Raw genomic sequence first — 26,268 nt, forward strand, 5'->3', positions numbered from 1 at the left:
TCGGTCTTGAACCAATTGTTTCCTATCTTACTAGTGGACTCTCAAGATCTTCTTTCACAACGTTCAACTAGTATTTCCTAGATCGTCCATGATGTATTTTTCTAACTGGTTTTCAATTAATGACTTCTTAATAAAAGAATACTTTTCAGAATTATTTTGAAATAAATGAGATTATATAGTATTTTATTCAATTTGAGTGGTTAGTTTAATAATTTTTACTCTAGTTTTTGTGTACTTTTTTGTTGGTAAGTTTCTTTCATTCATTAAAAAAACAAAATGGTATTGATTGCAAAATTACTAAATTCAATAAACTTTGTCATTATTTTGTTATTTCATGTGAAATATCTAATTAAATATTTATTTATTCAAAATTCATTAGACTTTACTCCATCAATATGGTAAGAGTACGCCTAAACTCATAAAAAAATGTTCATTTGTCACTATTAATATTTAGTTTTTATTTATTGATAATTACTCCAGGTTATTCTAAAAAATGAGCATACCAAATATTTCATAATCTGAGAATAATTAAGAAAAATACGTTATTAAAAAAAGGTCAACAAAAATTTATTTTTGTTTTCGATTAATTAAGTGTAAATTATAAAACAATCACACTGCATTGAACGTTTTTTCAAATTTTTAATTTCATAGGGGTACAGAAAATGAAGAATTAAATGTGGTAGGTATTTTTATCGATGATTTTCTTTATAGAAAACTAATTCCTGAAAAATATGAAAATATTATTAAATTATGTAAAATTTAGTTTTCAAATAATCACTGTTAAAATAAATATTAAACTGTATTTTAAAATGATTACATGTATTTTATTTTGTAAAAAAATTTTGTAAAACAAAAAACTCATCTATTTAAATTGAACAAACAGAACTAAATTATTATTTATATGTATATATTATTCATATTTTATTGTTTTAAATAATGATATCATCAATTTATTTTAGTAATGATAAAATTAAGTATTTAAGTAGATTTATTAGTCATTTGATGCCATTTTTCTGCACTTACTTTTAATCAGTGATCATTAATAAGGTAATTATACATCATTTAATTTTTTTTTTTATATGTTTTTGTAATATGCTAAAGTATTATTTTTCAAAAAGTTAAATTATTTTATCTCTAATTATTTTTTAAATAAGAATGTTATATACTTTTTTTACTCGTTTTATATTTTACTCATATTATTTGTAATTGTTTTAAAAAGAACATGCTTAGAAATAGGTTTTTTTATATTTTAACTCAATTTTGATTAAACGAATTTTATAAGATTTTATTTTTATAGTTGATCAAAAACTATTTGAGTTTTTCAAACTTATAATTATTTTAATGGCAAATAAATTGATATCTGCATATTTTAATCCAATAAAATCAATTAGAGTATCATTAAAAAACATTTATGTTTTAAAATAAATTTTAAATTATAAGTCATTTTTATAAAAAATAAAAATATAATTTATTTACCATAAAAAATAAAAGCTTACTATATACTGACAATATTTATGTGAATCATTTTATTCAACATTTCTTTTAACTTATTACATAAAATCAGTGGCGTAATTTGATTTTTTTTTTAAGGGGCAATATACATAAACAATTTTTCACTTCCCTTCCAAATGTACACAAATTGTATATTTACCATACTACTAATTTTTTGGAAAGAATGTGACACCTATATCCCTTCTACCATAAGTATGTCAGTGCATACGGTTATTTTATAATTTAGTCGTTTAAATATTTTTACTAAATACAATGCATACTGTTAATTTTAAAAATAAATTTATACTTTTAATGGAATATATATAATTTATTTTCATATAGAACAAATTTGAATCACACAGATTAAATTATTTATTCAAGTAATTTCCAACTGTAGGTAATTCTAATGGTTAATAAAATATCACAGTTTATTTTTTATTAACATTATATTGCAATACAAGATGATTGATTAACTATGCCTTACAGAGAACCAAGGGCAGTTAGGCAAAAAGAAATTTACCGGGAAAATATTAATTGAGATTAGGGCGGTACTTAGGCATTAATTATTGTAAATCAGAAATGCCTAACTTTTAAGGACTGCGTATTTACCTTTAGTTTCTGATGAAACCTGAAAACATTAAAAACTCTAATATACAGGGTGTTCAGTAAGTCAGGAAACGGGTTTCTATTGTTCTCATTGTTTGTGACAATGAGAACAATAGAAACCCGTTTCCTAACTTACTGAACACCCTGTATACTACATAGGTAGATAAAATAGTTTAAATAATAAAACTAAAATTTTATTTAGAGCAATATTTTTAGTTGCGACAATATTTATAATATCCTCACATTGACAGAACATTATAAAATATAATATTATAATTTTTCCTTTTCAGAAGTTAATAGTATCGTTCTAAATAATATTTTTTTAAAATTACAATCTTGGACATGTTCTATAATTTAAAAAAAAAAATTGGTTCTCTTTCCTCTCTCCTCCCTTTATGGAAATAACAACTTAGGTTATTAAAATATAATCATATATATTTAAATAGTTTAAAAATAAAAAAATGACTGGTCAATAACATCTTTTAAATTAGTATTTTAAAAGATATTAGCCCTTTGAACAATGGTGGAAGTAGTTGTGTGGTTTATATACAGAGTTCTGGTTTAATAATTGTAACGAGTAGTATAATTATATTGAGTAGGACCTAATAATAGCGTAAACAACAACTAAAATCTCCGAAATCGGGGTTTTCCGGTTCCCTCACTTCAATTTTTATTTAAATAAAAAGTAAACATCACCAAGATTTTTCCCCAAAATTCTCATACAAAATTAATGGTCACTGGAATTTTTTGTAAATTTCACGCCGTCCCTCAAATTTGGGTGCATAGTTGGAAAAAAATTTCACTTTAGTATGAATTATAGTAATTTATATTGAAATTTCACTGGAGTCCATTGCTGTATAAATTTCACTGATGTAGTTTAAACGATTACATAACGAGAAAAACAGGAAGACCCGCGGATAATGTGTTATTTTTTTATTTTTACGAGTTTATTTCATTTTTCAGTATTTATTCAAACTGATAATAATTCTATATAATATAATTAAAATTTTAATAATATGTTTAATATAATTAAATAAAATATTATATTATACAATTTAAAATAAATATTAACAAGCTCAGTGATGATATACCGTATTTTGTGCCGATTACACCAAAATAATTATTTATAATTATATTATTGTATTTAAGTTTAAAATATTCAGCTCAAAATATTCATTTCAATCTTGTGATTGTTTTATTTCCCTGACTTAAAAAGAAATAAAAATATAATTTTAGTATAGTTTAATTGGTAAAAATTAACTTTTTGAAAATTTTCATATGTAATGAAAATAGTTTCATTTTAAAGCGATTGAGTATTGAAACATACAAAGGTATTACTGTATCAAATAGTAATTACTTTTTATATAATTATCATAGAGTAGAAGTATAGCACAGTGTATCACAAGCATGTTAATAAGAGAGTTATTATTCAAGGCTCAAGTAAACTGCGATAGACTATTGTGTGTCAGGATCAGCACGACGGTGTCATGTAACGGACAGCCTGACACCAAATAACGACGAGCACATTGAGACACTTGGTTTTAAAACAAAATTACTCCTGAATTCCTGGTTCTATTTTTAATGTCTTCTAGGTTTACTCGTCGTGTAACTTGTTTTAATTTGTAAAAAACTTAATATTTTCTTTATGAATTTCTGGTACCATTTTCTTATTTTATGGATGACGCATCATGACGAGAATTCGTTACATTGTCGATTAGATTGCCTACACTAAAATTCCTTAATTTGTTTAGTTTATTCTAAAAACTAATCAATCCGTAATCGATTATTTCTTAATATTATTTATAAATTTTTACTTTGGTATATATTAAAGAAAAAGGGTCATATAATGATATTAGTAAATATAAATTGAAATTCCTATATATATATATATATATATTAGGGTGGTCCTTAAAATACAAATTTTCAAAATTCGATTTACGCGCACCAAAAAATTGTTCTAATACATGTAAAAATAAACTGTGCAAAATTTGGTCCCGATAGGTTGACGTTAATACGTGCCGCAAGAGGGTTGAAAAAGGGTAGTTTTTCAGTTATTGTGCTTTATCTCAAAATATATGATTTTTACGTAAAAGTTTATAAAAAAGAAATTATACATATAATTATTTTACATAAAAAATGTTATTAGCAAAAAACTCATAAGTCAAATATTTACATCCTAAAAGTCAAAAGTTCCATAAATATTATGTTTACCACTAAAATTCATATATTTCGGCAATTTAAGTATATACGATGAACCATTCAAGTTATAAAAAAAATTTTCATGTAAAAGTTATTTGAAATTTAATTTTATATTAGTTTTGTAGAAAAATAAAATTGTTTTACGTATTTTCTGGCGAGGTAATAAAGAAAACTTATAAATAACAAACATTTTTTTATGATAATTTAAAAAATAACGATTTTTTTTTATTTTTTCAAACTCAACTAAAATAAGTAAGCCAATAATGAAATGTTAAAAAAAATATGAAAAATGATCTTAATGCTCATAAAATATTATAAAATTAAATAATATTAAAAATAATTCTTCTAGTAGTCACAATATAAAAAAAAATTTTGTTTTTGATAGGATTATTAATTGTTATTATTCAGCAATACATGTGTACGTCAATAATCATATCATATTATTAGTCAAAAATTTGTGTTTTTTTTTTTAGAGAATTTTCTGATAAACGTTCAACAATATTAAAATAATATCAATTAAAATTATTTGTCATAAATAAGGTATTCTTAATTTATACTTCATTTCTTAGTATACTTATAAAATTAACATTTAAAAACAAAAATTTACGATTTTTTTTCTTTCAGCTTATAACTATAAGTTAAGATGAAGTTATTTATTTTATTCACGTTTTATTTAATGGCAAGTATTTCCTCTTATTTATTTAAAAATCTCTGCACAAGCTGTAAATACTATTAAAAGAAGAATATAATTCTATTTAATACAAATTGTTTGAAACAATTAATATGAAGTTCATACTAAATTTTTAGTTGTGCCTAAACTGATTTAGACTATAATTTAAGTATTGATTTACCAAAATTAACTTATATTTCTATATTAATCATATCTTTTTAATCAAAGTTTCTTAACAAAGGCATAAATGGATAGTAAACATAAAAAAATGTAGGCGAATATTTGGTATGGATACGACACGTGATTTAATTTTCTGACTATTCGGGGAACGTCGATAAAATGGCGTTAAAATTATTTTATTTATCTTCTTGTTTCCTATTACATAACTACCAATGTTAATTTTATTTCATAAAAATATAATGCTTTAAAATTACAGAAAAATAAAAATAAATGTTTATTTAAAAATGAAATTATCATAAAATAATTAAACAGAATTTTTTTTTAATTCAATCATATTGTTAAAAAATTAATATGAACAACAATAAATTCTTAGTATGTACCAGAATAATGGAGAAAAAACCACATTATCACTTACTCGTGCTTAAGTGCTTATAATTTTACGGGCAATCAAAATCAATATATATATATATATATATGAAGGCAAAAATGTATAACATTTTATCAATTGAGAAGGGCTGGGCTGATTTGGCCTAATTTTTTTTTAAATTGTTCGTATTGTCTGGAGTAGGTTTTTATGAAAAAAAATTTTGGAAAAACCATTTTTTTAAAATTTTTTTGATGATTAATTTTTGAGTTCCGGAATGTTTTTTCCAATTGAAAAAACTACAACAAACTTTGTCTTAATGTTTAAAAAAATTGTTTGGCAAAACAACGTTTGCCGGGTCAATTAGTTACATATATTTAATAAGTAATAGTTTATAAATTAGTTAAATTAAGTAAATATATGTGTAATTGTGTATAACGAAATGTAAATAAAAAAATTTGCATTTGATAATTTTCCAAGGGGTTATAAAACTTGTTAGTCTTGACAATATTTTATAAAAATTAATTCAAAGGCCAGATACAAATGTAATGAATAATAAAATAATGGTAAACATATTTTATAAATATATCACTTTACATTTATGTCAATACAGTGACTTATTAATAGAAAAGCAATATTTTCTGCATTCTCAAAATATTATTACATAAAAGTGTATACAATTTTTAAATTTTCGGTGATACTAATTTAGAAATCGGAGGTACTGTAATCCCTGTAGTTGTATCACAGTTATATCACCAATATTCAGTGGTATAATAGACATTTTGTATGATGGAGAGTACAGATTGATTTTAGAATCTAGAGTAGTGGGTAGATTCAACCTTTCACTATACCCAATACTTTGATTTAATATCTTAGGAGAGGGGTTGAAACACCATGGACACCCCACCGTTAATACGGCATTGTCAATATTGACATATTATTTTATTAATTTGTTTATATGACAACATATTCATTTAACTAGATTATTCAATAAAAAATAATCTAATTGAAAATATGAATGATCGAACACATCTTTTGAACCAACATTTAATATAACTATTAGAATATAATGAAAATTGATCACTCGTGGCTAATATTATTTAAAATTAAAACTATATTAAAAATATTAATTTAAAACTAAAAAAAATTAAAAATATTCAATTCAAAAAGCCGCAAAAAAATACTATAAAATAGTATATCAAAAATAATTTAAGAGGGTCCCTATAAAGATTTTAATGAGAATTTATTTTAGCTGTCGTCCGAATTATTTATTTATCATTTATGTAGTTTTATATTTTGTTCCCTTAGCCAATATTTAATAAAACCAATTGTCATATTTATCAGAATACTAGGAGATAAGGTTAACTTGTTAAAAGAAATTAACCTATTATTACCACTAAAAATATCATTATTAAATTTTTGTAAACTGGAAAAATGTGATAATATTACTTAGTGGTAACATCAGTAGGGGTATATAAAGGGGTTATTTTTTCGGCCGGGGTGTCAATATGTGTTTAGTGTTGATAATGGTAACATTGTTTCAAAAAAAGGTAACCTCGATTTTTTTTTTAGTAATGGTTTTTGTGGCTTTTTTAATTAAATATTTTTAATATTCTTTAGTTTTAAATTAATATTTTTAATTTTAAATAACTATTCAATTTTTAAAATATAGTGCAGGTTATAATTTTTTTTATCATTAAGCATTTATTGGACACGGTCTTTCGCTTCCCAAGTATAAACATAACCTTAAAAAGATTATTTTTATAATATTTGAATTTGCATTTTCTAGCATGTTAGTTATAGTTTACATTTAAATATAGTTAGATATGTATGTTCTTTTTTTCTATTTTTATTAGTATTGTATACAATGAATTAAATTTTATATACATGCATGAATGTATATGTATATGTATAAAATAAATAAAAATAGATATATGTTTTCGTATAATAGATTATTGAAACCTCTCAGATGAATTGCTGTTTCGTGAGTAACATATGTTTCTATTTAAAAAAAATTAAGTGAATACCAAGCCTAAGAACAGAAATAATTTTATGGGTTACCGTAGGATTTCGGTTTTCACTTTTTTTAAATTATCGGTTTCAGTGAGGTTTTGGTCTACCAATTTGTTGATATTGCGGTTTTCGTTTTCGTTATTAAAAATTTAAAACTTTTTAAAATAATTTTCAAAGTAATACATATTTATATATCTTTTTTTAAAAAAAGATTTCCAATCGAGTATACAATTAAATGACGTTTTGCACGTCTAATGGAAGGGGTAGCCCCATGGATACAATACTAATTAGTGCTATTACAAAACACATTTTTAATTACTACTTAAAAAATAATTGTAAACAATCAAAAATTGTCTTATCATTTATTCAATTATACTTTTTCTAGCAAAATATTAATGTAAAATACAAATTTATGTTATGACTCATAAGTTTAATAAATTAATAAGGAAATTGAAAATACAGATACAACTTGGTATTTTTATTATACAAAAATTTTATCATTATTCATGTCAATTATAAACGCATACTATTATATTCTATGTAAGTTTACTGTCATAGATTGTTGAACGACCTGCGTAGAAATTTTTTTTTTTATAACAACCATAAAAATATATCATGGTACATTGAAACAGACTATTATTGATTCCGATGTTATGAAAACCAAAATAATGATAAATTAGTAGTTTAAACCCAAATTTTTAAATAATTTTAAATCGCAAATTAGGGTTGGAACTATGTCAATTAACTGGTAAAAGTTTGGTCAATAATGCGTTATCATTTTTTGTGTTGCTACTAATTTCTTAAAAAAAAAAAAGCTTACAGTTATAATATAACTAACTCTTAAGTTTAACGAATAAAAAGTTAAATGCATTAATAAATTTTATTCAACATTCATATTTTTATTTAAACAGAGGCCAGAACCTAATTTTGATCATGCAGTAGGACGGTTGAAGATTTGTATTGAGACTTGTGGAAATGTTCCACTAACTATGAGTTAGTGAAATTTTATTTTTGTACAAATAAAGTGGTACAATCTATACCTATTATGGCAATTTTGTATGATAAAAAATTGAATTTATCATAAAATTAATTTAACAATATTTTTAAATAACCCTGGTCAATAAAAAAAAAAATTGTCAGTTGCAGGTATGTGAGAGAACATTTTTAAAGTATTTCGTGGTTGCAATTCCATAAATGATCTTAGAGTTAACCTATTAGTTTTTTTTAGATAATGCATATATTTTTTTTTTTTAAGTGTGCAATATTTAAAGTTATCAAACTATTATAATAATTGTTTAAAATCGAACAATAATTATAGAATAATAGCTACAGATATAAAGAATATAATACAATATTGAAACATCTAATTTTTCAACTTAAATTAATTGTACATTGACGTATGAATAAAAATTTCACAAAATATATATAGAACTGTGTTTTGTTATGTCAGTTTAGTTCTATAAACATTTGGTACAGATTGATTGAATCGTCAATGTATCAAGTTGAAGAATTGGACGTTTTAGTATTGTATTCTTTATGTCTGTAGCTTCTTCTTCTTAACAATTTAACGGACCATGTAAGTCCATCGCTGCCACCACTATTTCACTCCATCTGTTCCTATCATTCGCATCCTCTATTTTTACGTTTTCATGGATCATTTTTAAATCTTTTTCTACTACTTATTCCACCTTGTTCTGGGTCTTTCTAAAGATCTTTTCCCCACAATTCTTCCTTCTGTAACTCGTTTTATAATTTTTTCCTATGCCCTCCACGCATGTCTAGCCCATTCTATCCTTTTACTTCTGCTATACGATAGTTAGCAGAATATTTGGTTTTCCATATAAATTTTGTAAGTCAATATTATATCTTCTTTCGAACGTTCCCGTTACTATATTATACACTGGGCCAAATATTTTCCTGAACACTTTTCTTTCTTTTGTACTTAATTTTGAGTAGTCACCATTTGTAGTAGCCCACATCTCACACCCATATGTCGAATGAAAAAGAGATTATTAAAAAATATTATTTCTCATAAAAAATTTGTGTTGATCCATACACTTTTCAATAAGTTAAAGCATTATAAAGTTAAAAATGTAAAAAATAAAATCGAGAATTTTCACACAAAAATAGCATTTGGTAGCCATTTTCATCACGAAGACAAGTCCAGAGGTCAATTTTTTTTTTTTAATTGAAGTATATTACATTAGCTTTAATTTAAGATATATATAAAAGTGTCAGACTTTCCGGAACACTTTCAAAAGTTAAGTTGAAAAAGTAAATTTTTTGTGAAAAAGTTGTCATTTTAAATCCCCTACTGTGGGCAGATAAAGAGTCAGATTTACAAAACAAATATATCAAATGTTAGGTAAAGACATCAAACATGTATGAAAAAAAATTATATTGATATGTTCATTTTTGAAAAAGTTACGGCAGTTTTTAGTAAAAAAAATTGAAAAAATTTCGAAAATTAGCGATTTTTAAATTTGTAATTTATTTGGAGGTTATCCCCGTTTACGGGGAACGAGGGACATTTTTTCAATTTTTGAGGGTAATGTCTTCGACTAGATACGATTTGTGATCTTTTGACGTATCGTTGAACGAAATCCGTTCAGTGAGAGCTGAGAAAGAGTGGTAACAGACACACACAAAAAAAAAAACACATCATAGTAAAACCAATACCTTCCAGCTTCGCATCGATACTAAAAACAAGATCTGATAGAGTAATTCTGAGATAATTTATGTAATCAGCAACTTCGAAATATTGATATATGACAATCCTGCCGCTTATAATTTTTTTTAGATAGTGTACTTTAGCTATAATTTAAACTGTTATAATATTATTATTTTATTCAATAGCTCATATAACGAAAATTGAGGAACTTAAGCGAATTGTAAAAGATTTTCCATGTAAGTATAGATGTTCAATAAAAAAATACCCAGCCCTTGATAAAGAATTGGCAGAAAAGCTTTGTGGCCGGGAGAAAAGTAACAACTCGTTTATGACTAGTATGAAAACTTGCGCAGAATTATTTCGTAAAGAATTGAATTCACCGAGTACAAATCCCGAAGTGTGATGCGGCTAAAACGTTTTTTGACTTAGAAAAAATATATACTATAATAACTCTATGTTGTAAAATTGTGCGATGCAACGTCTATTATAATAGGAACCAAAAAAGTTCAAAAATATTAATTTTATAAATAATACTATTCCTACATTATTTTTTTCAATTCATATATATTTTTAATGGCATATAATTAATAAATAAACTAATATACTGAAAAATTTAATAATTGTTTATTTGAAAGTTTATGATCTTAAAATTTAACCTTATTCGCAAAAATCAACCTATATCCATATGTTTTTGAAAAAGTTATAGCATTATAAAGTTAAAAATGTTAAACATGAAATCAGGAATTTTTATACAAAAATATTATCGGGAGCCATTTTAACGGTGAAGAAAAAATATAAAATCATATTAATGACACTTCGATCACGTCACCGTTGGTTCTGCAGTAAAACGTACAATGATTTTATTTATTCCCATTAAATGGTGACATGATAAAAACAAAAAAAATACAATGACATACTTATTATTTATTACTCGTGCTGGCATATTTTATATCCTATCAAAAATATGTCAAGAATTATGAAATTATTTTATAAACCTAGAACAATATTCGTATAGAGTAAAATAAAAGTATGATCAATTTTTATATCTATGTTATGTATTCAATTTTAGCTCGATATTTTTATAACGGTTAAAAAAACATGTTAAAATAGTGCAAAATTTGATATTCAATAACTATTGGGTTCATAACTATAAACTTCAATTATTTATTTCAATATTGCATTCTTACACTAATTTACTCTATTATCTTATAAATGTTAAAAATTATGAATTTTAAAATCGAATACAGAGTCAAAAAAACAATTTAATGAGTTTTGGTATGTAGTTCAATTGTGATAAATATTGTAAGCAAGTAATTGCCTACTATTATCATAATTGGAATTATATTAATTAAAATTATTTTATTTAATTCATTAATTCTCTCATTAATTATTTAATTCTTCTATTTAATTTGTATTAATGGTTTATTACGCAATTGATTGTTGGAGGTTGAAAAGTATAGGTTAAATTGTACTTGCTATACGTCCTAAGTAATGTAATCATTTCAAGTAATCCAATGTTGATTTTGCTATTAAATGCACTACGTATACGATTTACACTATACGTCATATACTCAATATAATTACTTACATAAACGATTCAAATTTTAAATAATATGATTTAATTACAAAAAGTTTATGACTTATCCTATTTGTAAAATATTTTAAACACTCTATATTTTATTAGAAATAAAATTATAATTTGTTCTTATTAAATTTTTTACGTTTGTTGAATAAGTATTTTTTTTTGAGAGAGTATATTTTATTGAGAGATCGACACCAATACTTCTTAAATTTTCCCATGGACTGGCCAAAACAAGATTAAAAAATATTTATTACCGTGTAAAACATTTATCAAAGCGTAATTGTATTGGCCTAATGTGTCCTGGCGCTAGCGTCTTGAAAGGATGCGACACAATAATCACTAAGACAAAAATTAAACACTAAAAATATATTCGTAAGTCTTGCGCTGTCCGCCGGCACGATGTTAGTTAGAACAGACATTATGCTCAAAGACTAGCTACCCAATACACATAGGCTTACAAATATATTCTAACCTAATATATCTAATTCTATAATAATATCTAGTTGCAACCTTTACTCTGTCCGCCGGCGCGAAACTAGTTAAAACAAATACATTAAGCTCAGAGACTAGCTACCCAATAAGAAAAGCTCACAATAGATTTTTTCTATTTAATAGAAATTTTAAGTGGGGTTGGATTAATTATTATAAAAAAAATGAAAAAAAAAATTTAATGTTTAAAATATTATTTGATATGTATTTCCACAATAAGAATAAATATAGTTTAAAAAAACTAAAAAACACGCTTTTAAAGCACATCGAACTAAAAAGTTAACAATAATTTTTAAAATTAACTTAAAACAATAATGAACGAAAAATACTAGTATTATTGTGAAAAAAAGCGTCAGGCGCTCAATATACAAAAAATATGGCATAAAGCACCCACGCTTTTTTTCACAATAATACTAGTATTTTTCGGTCATTATTGTTTTAAGTTAATTTTAAAAATTATTTTTAACTTTTTAGTTCGATGTGCTTTAAAAGCGTGTTTTTTAGTTTTTTTAAACTATATTTATTTTTCACTTTTTAGTTTCATGTTATGATAGTAGTTAATATCAATATCATAGTTGTAACGGGTAATAAGGGTTCGATTCCGGAGAGGGAGTCTAAGAAACGGCTACCACATCCAAGGAAAGCAGCAGGCGCGTAACGTGGAGGTAGTGACGAAAAATAACGATACGAGAATCATCCTCCGTAATCGGAATGAATACACTACATATCTCTTAATGAGAATAAAGTGTATTAATATATAAGTTTTAATAGTAATTAGAATATATATATATTTAAAGGGACTTAAGTACGTAAACGTATCATGCATGAGGTATAGCCGTGTTTATGTGGGCGGGCATGGCGGAGGGAACATTATACACGAGGCATATACGGCAGCAGAGGCGTCGGCTGTAGGAATATATAAATGAATATTAACATATACATATATACGTACAAATATTAATATATATATATATATATACANATCGTGTTAATATATTAATTTTAATAGTAATTAGAATATATATATTTATACAAATAATGCGACTTAACTACGTAAAAGTATCATGCACTAAGTATAGCTGTGTTTTATGGCCGGGCGGGTCGGACTAACGTTATACCCGAGGTATAAACGGCGGTAGGAATATATATATATATACGTAAGGCGCATTAGACGCGGGCGTTATTGGTCAGTCAAAATAAAAATTTGTTTACATATATATAATATTGATGACAAGCACGCGTGTACGGGTACGATAACTAAAAATAAATTTTTATAGGAATAGTGTACCGTCGTATTGTGAGCGAGGCGTGGGGAGGGGTGAATGCGTATAACAGTCTAGTCTAGACAACGGAATATGCGATAACGCGTGGCGTTTGGAAAGTTACATACAACATACAACATACATGTGAAACTAATAAAAGCGTATTAAAAATAAAACATTGTTATTTAAAGAACAAAGTAAATTAAATTGAAAGATTCGCTAAAACAAATACACTGTAAAATTTCTAAGTGTCATTTAGTTTTAAAGAAAAGTATTCCAAGTCCAAAGTAATTAGAAAAACGACCAAGTCCCGGAGAGTAAAATCTTGTGTAGAGTGCGTAGATTTTGTGTATTTTAAAATTGCCGAAAGAACTGGTTTAGACGTGGGAAAATGGTTTTTTATAGTCTTAAGGGGGTTGGCCAGCGATCCTTAGCGTGATCTTGGAATCTGTTGCTTTTATTCTAATTGTTCAATTGTATATTTTATCCCATAGTTAACTGGTTATTTTGTATTTTCAATGAGAGTACTCTGTTTTGGTGATCATGTATAATCATAATATGTGACATACATCTACAAATGATAACATTATATTATATTATATCATGTTATAATATAATATTACTATCCCAATGTATAACAGATTAATATTTAAATTTTTAAAAATTTTTCTTTTTCTCTTTGTCAAGCTTAAGTTTATTAATGTTTCATTTTTAGTTATTAGATAATTTTAAGTTGTCCAGTTAACTGTCTAATGTATATTGTATTTTTTGGGCTATTGCCTGTATAATTTATAATAAATAAATAAATATTTGTACGTTTATATTTCACCAATATGAATTCTTATTCACAAGAACCGCTTCCGCCTGTAAATAATCGCTCAAAATCACCCAGTCAAAGATGTATTACTATTAATGACCATCAAACAGCATAATTTTTGTTAAATTGTTGTTTTAACGCTAAGTCCGGTCATATAAATTTTGTAAAATTTAATTAATTCACTAAAAACATATGAAATCATTATGTTTATTGTTATTTTGTTTTGCTGTGTAATATAGCGCCTTTGTTAATTGTTATATTATTAGATATGATGTTTGCCCCACTACATTGATAATTCGTACAATTATAAATTACTGTAATAATTAAAAAATTTCTAATTAATTACCACAAGACTTAACAAATAAGTCTCAAAATCGTATATATAATTTTTGCTTTTATAAGGTCAGTATCTCACTATTATTAGCGTTAAAAATGTTCATATGTCATTATTAATACTCTATTAACACTCTACATTTAACGTTTTTTCAAATTTTTAATTTCATAGGGGTACAGAAAATTGAGAATTAAATGGGGTAGATATTTTTATCGATGATTTTCATTATAGAAAACTAATTCCTGAAAAAAATGAAAATATTCTTAAAATATGTAAAATTTAGTTTTCTAATATTTATTGTTAAAATAAATAGTTAACTGTATTTTAGATGATGACAAATAATTAATTTTGCTAAAAAAATTTTGTAAAGCAAAAAACTCATTTATTTATATTGAACAAACTGAACTAAATTATTATTTATACGTATATATTATTCATATTTCTTTGTGTTAATAATGATATCATCAATTTTCTTTAGTATTGATAAAATTTAATATTTAAGTAGATTTATTATTCATTTGGTGCCATTTTTCTGCACTTACTTATAATCAGTGATCATTAATAAGGTAATTATACATCATTTAATTTTTTTTTTTATATGTTTTTGTAATATGCTAAAGTATTATTTTTCAAAAAGTTAAATTATTTTATCTCTAAATATTTTTTAAATAAGAATGTTATATACTTTTTTTACTCGTTTTAGATTTTACTCATATTATTTGTAATTGTTCTAAGAAGAACACGCTTAGAAATAGATTTTTTTATATTTTAACTCAATTTTGATTAAACGAATTTTATAAGACNGCTTAGAAATAGGTTTTTTTATATTTTAACTCAATTTTGATTAAACGAATTTTATAAGATTTTATTTTTATAGTTGATCAAAAACTATTTGAGTTTTTCAAACTTATAATTATTTTAATGGTAAATAAATTGATATCTGCATATTTTAATCCAATAAAATCAATTAGAGTATCATTAAAAAACATTTATGTTTTAAAATAAATTTTAAATTATAAGTCATTTTTATAAAAAATAAAAATATAATTTATTTACCATAAAAAATAAAAGCTTACTATATACTGACAATATTTATGTGAATCATTTTATTCAACATTTCTTTTAACTTATTACATAAAATCAGTGGCGTAATTTGATTTTTTTTTTAAGGGGCAATATACATAAACAATTTTTCACTTCCCTTCCAAATGTACACAAATTGTATATTTACCATACTACTAATTTTTTGGAAAGAATGTGACACCTATATCCCTTCTACCATAAGTATGTTAGTGCATACGGTTATTTTATAATTTAGTCGTTTAAATATTTTTACTAAATATAATGCATACTGTTAATTTTAAAAATAAATTTATACTTTAAATGGAATATATATAATTTATTTTCATATAGAACAAATTTGAATCACACAGATTAAATTATTTATTTAAGTAATTTCCAACTGTAGGTAATTCTAATGATTAATAAAATATCACAGTTTATNATAAAATATCACAGTTTATTTTTTATTAACATTATATTGCAATACAAGATGATTGATTAACTATGCCTTACAGAGAACCAAGGGCAGTTAGGCAAAAAGAAATTTACCGGGAAAATATTAATTGAGATTAGGGCGGTACTTAGGCATTAATTATTGTAAATCAGAAATGCCTAACTTTTAAGGACTGCGTATTTACCTTTAGTTTCTGATGAAACCTGAAAACATTAAAAACTCTAATATATACTACATAGGTAGATTAAATATTTCAAATAATTAAACTAAAATTTTATTTAGAGCAATATTTTTTGTTGCGACAATATTTATAATATCCTCACATTGACAGAACGTTATAAAATATAATATTATAATTTTTCCTTTTCAGAAGTTAATAGTATCGTTCTAAATAACATTTTTTTAAAACTACAATCTTGGACATGTTCTATAATTAAAAAAAAAAAATTGGTTCTCAAGCGATTGAGTATTGAAACATACAAAGGTATTACTGTATCAAATAGTAATTACTTTTTATATAATTATCTTGGAGTAGAAGTATAGCACAGTGTATCGCAAGCATGTTAATGAGAGAGTTATTATTCAAGGCTCAGATAAACTGCGATAGACTATTGTGTGTCAGGATCAGCACGATGCTGTCATGATGTCTGTGACGGACAGCCTGACACCAAATAACGACGAGCTCATTGAGACACTTGGTTTTAAAACAAAATTACTCCTGAATTCCTGGTTCTATTTTTAATGTCTTCTAGGTTTACTCGTCGTGTAACTTGTTTTAATTTGTAAAAAACTTAACATTTTCATTATGAATTCCTGGTACCATATTCTTATTTTATGGATGACGCATCACGACGGGAGTTCATTACATTGTCGATTATATTGCCTAATCAGAATTCCTTAGTTTATTTTGTTTATTCAAAAAACTAATCAATTCGTAATCGATTATTTCTTAATATTATTTATAAATTTTTACTTTGGTATATATTAAAGAAAAAGGATCATATAATGATATTAGTACATATAAATTGAAATTCGTATGTATAAAATTACTATAATGTAAACGTTCCGACATAGTTCATAATGTTAAGTTGCAATATATATACAGGCTGGCCCACCACTCACTGACAACTTAAATAACTTTTGATCCAGTTAATATTTTTAGCTGATTTTTTTTTAAATATTAGTTAGACGTTAGGTCTATAGCAATATCTCAATATTTAATTTTTTTACATTTTATTAAAAATATTAATTATTTTTGAATTTTAAATAAAATGTAAAAAAAAAATCTAAGATAGATATTTTGTAGAGTAGAATTTAAGAAAAATTTTAGTAAAAAAATATCTTATTAATATTGAGTAGTAAATATTCTGTAGCGTTTTGAAGTTTGTGAAAATTTCAATTTTCATGTACTATTTTACGGTATTAAACATTGAAATACGTATTGAGAAAAGGACAGAAGAAAACGCTATCTTTTCAATATACTTTTGAATGAGAGTGATAAGTAATAATTGCCTTATCTACTTTCTTATCCATGGTATTTATGCCAAGTTTGTATTGTATACACACTATCATCATATGTATACACAGTAATCATGAAAAGATAGCGTTTTCTTCTGTCCTTTTCTCAATACGTATTTCAATGTTTAATACCGTAAAATAGTACATTAAAATTGAAATTTTCACAAACTTCAAAACGCTACAGAATATTTACTACTGAATATTAATAAGATATTTTTTTACTAAAATTTTTCTTAAATTCTACTCTACAAAATAGCTATCTTAGATTTTTTTTTTACATTTTATTTAAAATTTAAAAATAATTAATATTTTTAATAAAATGTAAAAAAATTAATTATTGAGATATAGCTATAGACCTAACGTATAACTATTATTTAAAAAAAGAATCAACTAAAAATATTAACTGGATCAAAAGTTATTTAAGTTGTCAGTGAGTGGTGGGCCACCCTGTATATATATAAACAGGTAATATGCTTTTATTTGATATAAATTTAAATTAAGATTATCAAAGGTTGAAAAATAAAAAATGTTGATATCGTCATATCATATTCAGTGGTTTACATACAATATTTCAACGAGAGGTCTTAGTATTTATTATTCTTATGATTTATTTTTACTAGCTCTAATGCCTTATTGAATTTATTGTGAAAAATGGTGGGGGTGTTACCACCCTGTCAGCAATTCATGTGTACGTCAATAATCATATCATATTTTTAGTCAAAAATTTGTGTTTTTTTTTTAGAGAATTTTCTGATAAACGTTCAACAATATTAAAATAATATCAATTAAAATTATCTGTCATAAATAAGGTATTTTTAATTTATACTTCATTTCTTAGTATACTTATAAAATTAACATTTAAAAACAAAAATTTACGATTTTTTTTCTTTCAGCTTATAACTATAAGTTAAGATGAAGTTATTTATTTTATTCACGTTTTATTTAATGGCAAGTATTTCCTCTTATTTATTTAAAAATCTCTGCACAAGCTGTAAATACTATTAAAATAAGAATATAATTCTATTTAATACAAATTGTTTGAAACAATTAATATTAAGTTCATACTAAATTTTTAGTNAATCTCTGCACAAGCTGTAAATACTATTAAAATAAGAATATAATTCTATTTAATACAAATTGTTTGAAACAATTAATATGAAGTTCATACTAAATTTTTAGTTGTGCCTAAACTGATTTAGACTATAATTTAAGTATTGATTTACCAAAATTAACTTATATTTCTATATTAATCATATCTTTTTAATCAAAGTTTCTTAACAAAGGCATAAATCGATAGTAAACATAAAAAAATGTAGGCGAATATTTGGTATGGATACGACACGTGATTTAATTTTCTGACTATTCGGGGAACGTCGATAAAATGGCGTTAAAATTATTTTATTTATTTTCTTGTTTCCTATTACATAAATACCAATGTTAATTTTATTTCATAAAAATATAATGCTTTAAAATTACAGAAAAATAAAAATAAATTAACGTAAAATAAAATAAATAACATGATTACTATAATTTGGAGGTGGGTAACTTTTTCCATGAAAATGACTTATACTTTTGAATGAGAGTGATAAGTAATAATTGCCTTATCTAATTTCTTATCATGGTATTAATGCCAAGTTTGTAATGTATACACATTATCATCATATGTATACACAGTAATAATGAAAAGATAGCGTTTTCTTCTGTCCTTTTCTCAATACGTATTTCAATGTTTAATACCGTAAAATAATACATGAAAATTCAAATTTTCACAAACTTCAAAACGCTACAGAATATTTACTACTGAATATTAATAAGATATTTTTTTACTAAAATTTTTCTTAAATTCTACTCTACAAAATTTTTTCTATTATTAACTATTCAAAACTTACAGTTTTTTTTAATTTTAATTAAACAATTAAACAAAAACAATACCTATTACAGATTATTACAGAATACCGGNCTTCGATGCAAATCTATAGATAGTGTTTAATTCTAAGAAATTGATGGATAATTACAAAAGCAACATCAACTTCTATTTTCTTAATTATACCCAGATTATTAATTCTTTTAATTATATATTATATAATTTTTAAAATTAATTGTTTTCAAATTATTACTGATTTTGATTTTTAATATGTTAAAAATAATCATTTTGAAACTACTTTTTTTTGTCCTTTATAGTGAAAGTTTTATTATTAAATTAAAAAAACTGAAATTGTTCAGATTAATATGCAATCATGAAATTTTATAATTACTATTTACGTACATTTATCAGAAAAATTCGATTTTTTTGCATTTTTATTGTAATAGATAACTAAAATAGAAATAATAGTAATCATTTCCTAATAACTTTTTGTGTTTAAAAAGATTGAAATAAATGAACCAAACAAAACAAAGTTGTTAAAAAGATTTACTCAATTGAGCGTATTATAAAATTTGATTATAATTATAAAAATCCATTGTTAAAATCAGGTGAAACTAAAAATCATTTATATAGCAACATATTACAAAAAAATTTGGAATATTATAGACTGGTAGTAACACATACAAATAGAGTTAAAANAAAATTAATAAATTATAAAGTAAAATTATTTACTTTTGTAGTTGAATACTTTTATCATATCAAATTTAATTCGACAATAAATAATTTAAGAATATTAAAAATTAATGATTTTAATTGTTTGTATGGAAAAAGCTGGTTAAGCTACTTTTTATTTGAATAAGGAATATTTTTTTGATTTTTAAGAGTAATAACTTAAACTAAACGGTCGCGGTGTCAATTTGTGTTTAATGTTTATAATGGTAACATTGTTTCAAAAATAAGTGTCCTGGATTTTGTTTTTAGTAATTGTTTTTGTGGATTTTTGAATTAAATATTTTTAATATTTTTTAGTTTTAAATTAATATTTTTAGTTTTAAATAACTATTAGAATTTTAAAATATGGTGCAGGTTATAATTTTTTTTGATTATTAGGCATTTATTAGACACGGCTATTCGCTTCGCGAGTATAAAAATAATCTTAAAAAATAGCTCGATATGTATGTTTTTGGTTAAAATATTAAGGACAGGGACACTAAATATTATAGTGCGTACCCGAACCGGCTAATAGCACTAAATACCCATCAGACTGTGTTGTGTAATATTTAATGTGACTGTGTTGATGGGAAGGTTCGCCTACACAAAACCAGTGATCTATGTTGTGAATAAATGAGTAAGTGTGTTTTTGTTTTGTGTGTTTGGAGAACTCTTAAATTAATTAATGTAGATTAAACTTGACGTCATAACAATAAACTTTTAATAATTGTATAAAATAGTGTAAATTTAGCATATTAAAAATAACAGTAGTACCGGCATATTATTATTATTATTATACGTGAGGCATATTCGGCGGCGGCGGCTAAAGACATACATAAATTAATTTTAACATAAATATATATTCTAGTCTCAGGACCATAAACGACGGGTACGCAATAACATGTGGCACGTAGAGAGTTACAAACAACACACAACAAACAACATACAAGTGAAACTAATATAAGTCTGTTAAAAAGATCATTTTTATAATTTTTGAATTTTCATTTTCTAGCATGTTAGTTATAGTTAACATTTAAGTATAGTTAGATATGTATGTTTTTTTTATCTGTTTTTATTAGTATTGTATACAATGAATTAAAATTAATATGCATACATGAATTTATAAATGTATATGTATAAAATAAATTTAAATATATATATATTTATGTTTTCGTATAATAGATTATTGAAACCTCTCAGATGGATTGCTGTTTCGTGAGTAACATATGTTTCTATTTAAAAAAAATTAAGTGAATACCAAGCCTAAGAACAGAAATAATTTTATGGGTTACCGTAGGATTTCGGTTTTCACTTTTTTTAAATTATCGGTTTCAGTGAGGTTTTGGTCTACCAATTTGTTGATATTGCGGTTTTCGTTTTCGTTATTAAAAATTTAAAACTTTGTTAAATAATATTCAAAGTAATAAATATTTATATTTTTTTAAAATAAGATTTCCAATCGAGTTATGCTATTAAATGGCGTTTCGCACGTCTAATGAAAGGGGTAGACCCATAGTACAATACTTATTAGTGCAACTACAAAAACAAATTTTTAATGACTACTTAAAAAATAATTTTATACAATAAAAAATTATCTTATCATTTTTTCAATTATACTTTTTCTAGCAAAATATTAATGTAAAATACAAATTTATGTTATACTTCATAAGTTTAATAAATTAATAATAAAAAGGATAATATTGTTTGATTTAAAACATTACATTAATGTATAGATAATTTTTTTTTTCATACTTTCAGAATAAAAATAAAAATAAAATTTTCTTTAATGAGAACCTCTATTCTATGTTTATTGATATAATGGAAGAAAATTGTTAGCAATTTTGTTTTTCTGTTATCTGTTGTAAATGTTAAAAGATTTTTGACCAATTTTCTATTGATAATTTATTGTTTAGCCTACAGTTGTAGTCATTTATCACAGATACAACTCGGTATTTATCATTATACAAAAATCTTATCTTTTAACATTATTCATGTCAATTTTATAAGCATACTATTATATTCTACGTAAGTTTACTGTCATAGATTGTTGAACGACCTGCGTAGAAATTTTTTTTTTTATAACAACCATAAAAATATATCATGGTACATTGAAACAGACTATTATTGATTCCGATGTTATGAAAACCAAATTAATGATAAATTAGTAGTTTAAACACAAAATTTTAAATAATTTTAAATTGTAAATTAGGGTTGGAACTATGTTAATGACTGGTAAAAATTTGATCAATTAATGAATAATAATGCGTTATCATTTTTTTTTATGCTACTAATTTCTTAATAAAAAAAAAACTTACAGTTCATATTAGAACTACATCGTAAATTCGTTGAATAAAAAGTTGAACGCATTAATAAATTATATTCAACATTCATACTTTTTATTTAAACAGATGCTACGAGGCGATCCTAATTTTGATGGTGCATTAACAGCGTTGCGGAATTGTATTAATAATAGTCCACATATTCCAGTTATTTATCATGGTGAAATTTAATTTTGAACTTGTGATATTAAAAAAAATAAGACAATTCATAAAGAGTTATAAATCTATACCTATTATGGCAGTTTTTTATAATAAAAAATGGAAACAATCATAAAATTAATTTAACAATATTTTTAAATAACCCTGGTCAATAAAAAAAAAAAATTGTCAGTTGCAGGTATGTAAGAGAACATTTCTAAGTATTTCGTGGTTGTGATTCCATAAATGATCTTAGCATTAACCTTTTCTTTTTTAGTTTCGATGCGAAGCTGAGAAGGTATTAATTTTACCTTGATGTGATTTTTTTTTTTATGTCTGTTGCCACTTTTTCTCAGCTCTTACTGGACCGATTTCTTTTAACAATACGTCAAAAGATCACAAATCGTATCTAGTTGAAGACATTCAAATCTAAAAAATGCATATAGAAAGTAGAACTTTTTAAAGTTAACTTTTGAAAGTGTTTCGGCAAGTCTGACACTTTTATATATATCTTAAATTATAGTTAATATAATGTACTTTATCATGGAAAAAAAAAAAAAATTCGGACTTAATTTTGTCTTCACGGTGAAAATGGCTACCGAATGCTATTTTTGTGTGAAAATTCTCGATTTTATTTTTTACATTGTTAACTTTATAATGTTATAACTTATTGAAAAGTATAAGAATCAACACAATTTTTTTATGAGAAATAATACTTTTTAATAATCCCTTTTTTATTCGACATATTTTATCTTAATCGAGATATTAATAAGAAAATAACAGATAATGTAGCTTTTGGAATAATCCACCAATTTTTTAAAATTAAACACTATCTAAAGATTTGTATCGAAGCGTTTTTTTTTTATAGTGATTTTATTCACTGTCAGATATTGTTATACTTGATCCAACTATGCCACGACACCTCTGTGCAGCGAACCCCTGTGCTGATTTTTTTTTAGATAATGCATATAATTTTTTTTTTAAGTGTGCAAGCTTTTAAAGTATCAAACTATTATAATAATTGTTTAAAATCGAACAATAATATATATTATAATAGCTACAGATATAAAGAATATTATATAATATTGAAACTTCTAATTCTTCAACCTAAATTAATTTTACATTGACGTATGAATAAAAATTTCACAAAATATGTATAGAACTGTGTTTTGTTATGTTAATTTACCTCTATAAACATTTGGTACAGATTGTTTGATGCGTCCATGTAACATTAATCCAAGTTGAAGAATTGGACGTTTTAGTATTGTATTCTTTATGTCTATAGCTTCTTTTTCTTAACAGCTTAACGGACCATGTAGGTCCATCGCTGCCAACACTATTTCACTCCATCTGTCCCTATCATTCGCATCCTCTATTTTTACGTTTTCATGGATCATTTTTAAATATTTTTCTACTACATCCTTCCACCTTGTTCGGAGTCTTTCTAAAAGTGTTTTACCCACAATTCTTCCTTCTGTAACTCGTTTTATAGTTTTTGCCTATGCCCTCCATTCATGTCCAGCCCATTCTATCCTTTTACTTCTGCTATACGATAGTTAGAATATTTATTTTTCCATATAAATTTTGTAAGTCAATATCATATCTTCTTTCGTACGTTCTCGTTTTTATATTATACACTGGGCTAAATATTTTCCTTAACACTTTTCTCTCTTTTGTACTTAATTTAGAGTAGTCATCATTGTAGTAGCCCACGTCTCACACCTATATGTCAATACTGGTCTCAAGTAATTTGTGTACAACGTACGTTCGATTCTCTCGATAATAACTTCTATTTAGTATTGTATTCTTTATGTATGTAGCTATCATGTGATATACTGTTATTAGGCTTTAAAGAGTTGTATAAGAGTTAGATAATTTTAAAAGCTAGCACATATTCAAAAATTAAAAAAATGTATTATCTAAAAAACAAGATTCGATAGAGTAATTCTGAGATAATTAACGTAATCTGCAACCCCGAAATACTGAGAAATGACAATCCTGCAACTGATAATTTTTTTAGCTAGTATACTTTAGCTATAATTTAAACTGTTATAATATTATTATTTTATTCAATAGGAAATTTAACGGACATTAATATTCTTAAGAATACCGTAAAAGGTTTTCCAATGCAGTATAGATGTCCAATAAAAAGTGACATATCCGTTAGTCAAGAATTGGTAAAAAAGCTTTGTGGCGACAATATAAATGTCCAAGAGTTTAAGGAAAGTATAGAAAATTGCGTAGAAATATTTTATAGAAGATTAAAACCATAGAGGCCAAATCCCTAATTGTGATGCGGCTGAAGCTTTTTTGGACTTCTTGAACGTTTTAGAAAAAATGATACTATAATAACTCTATGTTTAAAAATTGTGTGACACAACGTCTATTATAATAGGAACCAAAAAAGTTAAAAAACAATAATCTTATAATCTTATAAATATATACTATTCCTACATTATTTTTTCAATTTCTATATATTTTTAATGACATATAACTAATAAATATACTAATACACTGAAAAACTTAATTATTGTTTATTTGAAAGTTTATGATCTTAAAATTTAACCTAAAATTGTTCACAAAAATCAATCTATATCCATATATTTTTCAAAAAGTTATAGTATTATAAAGTTAAAAATGTTAAACATGAAATCAGGAATTTTCATACAAAAATATTATCAGGAGCCATTTTAACGGTGAAGAAAAAATATAAAATCATATTAATGACACTTCGATCACGTCACCGTTGGTTCTGCAGTAAAACGTACAATGATTTTATTTATTCCCATTAAATGGTGACATGATAAAAACAAAAAAAATACAATGACATACTTATTATTTATTAGTCGTGCTGGCATATTTTATATCCTATCGAAAATATGTCAAGAATTATGAAATTATTTTATAAACTTATAATAATATTCTTAAAAGAATGAAATAAAAGTATGATCAATTTTTATATCTATGTAATTTATTAAATTTTAACTCGACATTTTTATAACGGTTAAAAAAAACATGTAAAAATAGTACAAAATTGATATTAAATAACTATTGGGTTCATAACTATAAACTACAATTATTTATTTCAATATTGGACTCTTACACTAATTTACTCTAACTATTATGTTATAAATGTTGAAAATTATGAATTTTAAAATCAAATACAGAGTCAAAAAAACAATTTAATGAGTTTTAGTATGTAGTTCAATTGTGATAAATATTGTAAGAAAGTAATTGCCTACTATTATCATAATTGGAATTATATTAATTATAATAATTTTATTTAATTCATTAATTCTCTCATTAATTATTTAATATTTCTTTTTAATTTTTTATTATCTAAACAACAAGATCCGATAGAGTAATTCTGAGATAATTAACGTAATCAGCAACCCCAAAATACTGAGAAATGACACTCCTGCAACTCATAATTTTTTTAGCTAGTGTACTTTAGCGGTAATTTAATCTAATTTAATATTATTATTTTATTCAATAGATTATTTA

At 24.3% G+C, this 26,268-nt stretch overlaps 2 protein-coding genes across 8 annotated transcripts in view; both read left to right on the forward strand.

Moving 5' to 3' along the window:
• The first annotated feature begins 984 nt into the window (after positions 1-984).
• On the forward strand, positions 985-25,300 carry LOC126896840 (uncharacterized). 7 transcript variants are annotated; one of them, XM_050669968.1, is made up of 6 exons: positions 991-1,047; positions 4,770-4,836; positions 4,921-4,975; positions 7,462-7,494; positions 8,435-8,516; positions 24,841-25,297. In XM_050669968.1, exons 3-6 carry the CDS (start codon positions 4,940-4,942, stop codon positions 25,035-25,037), a joined length of 348 nt encoding a protein of 115 aa, XP_050525925.1. In that variant the 5' UTR covers positions 991-1,047; positions 4,770-4,836; positions 4,921-4,939; the 3' UTR covers positions 25,038-25,297. The 7 variants fall into 7 exon arrangements, with proteins under 7 accessions (XP_050525921.1, XP_050525925.1, XP_050525919.1 ...); XM_050669962.1 differs by lacking the exon at positions 24,841-25,297 and adding an exon at positions 10,380-10,814 and having other exon boundaries at positions 1,007-1,047; XM_050669964.1 differs by lacking the exons at positions 4,770-4,836; positions 4,921-4,975; positions 7,462-7,494; positions 8,435-8,516 and adding exons at positions 18,606-18,660; positions 21,470-21,502; positions 22,696-22,786 and having other exon boundaries at positions 985-1,047; positions 24,841-25,300.
• Positions 18,465-26,268, forward strand: part of LOC126896839 (uncharacterized) — a 164,108-nt gene continuing 156,304 nt past the window's right edge. The window contains exon 1 of the mRNA XM_050669958.1: positions 18,465-18,521. The gene's annotated coding sequence lies outside the window, so the exon portion shown is untranslated. The remainder of the gene's footprint in view (positions 18,522-26,268) is intronic.

The sequence above is a fragment of the Daktulosphaira vitifoliae genome, unplaced genomic scaffold, assembly GCF_025091365.1.
Source record: "Daktulosphaira vitifoliae isolate Bord-2020 unplaced genomic scaffold, ASM2509136v1 Scaffold_1, whole genome shotgun sequence".
Lineage (NCBI taxonomy): Eukaryota > Metazoa > Arthropoda > Insecta > Hemiptera > Phylloxeridae > Daktulosphaira > Daktulosphaira vitifoliae.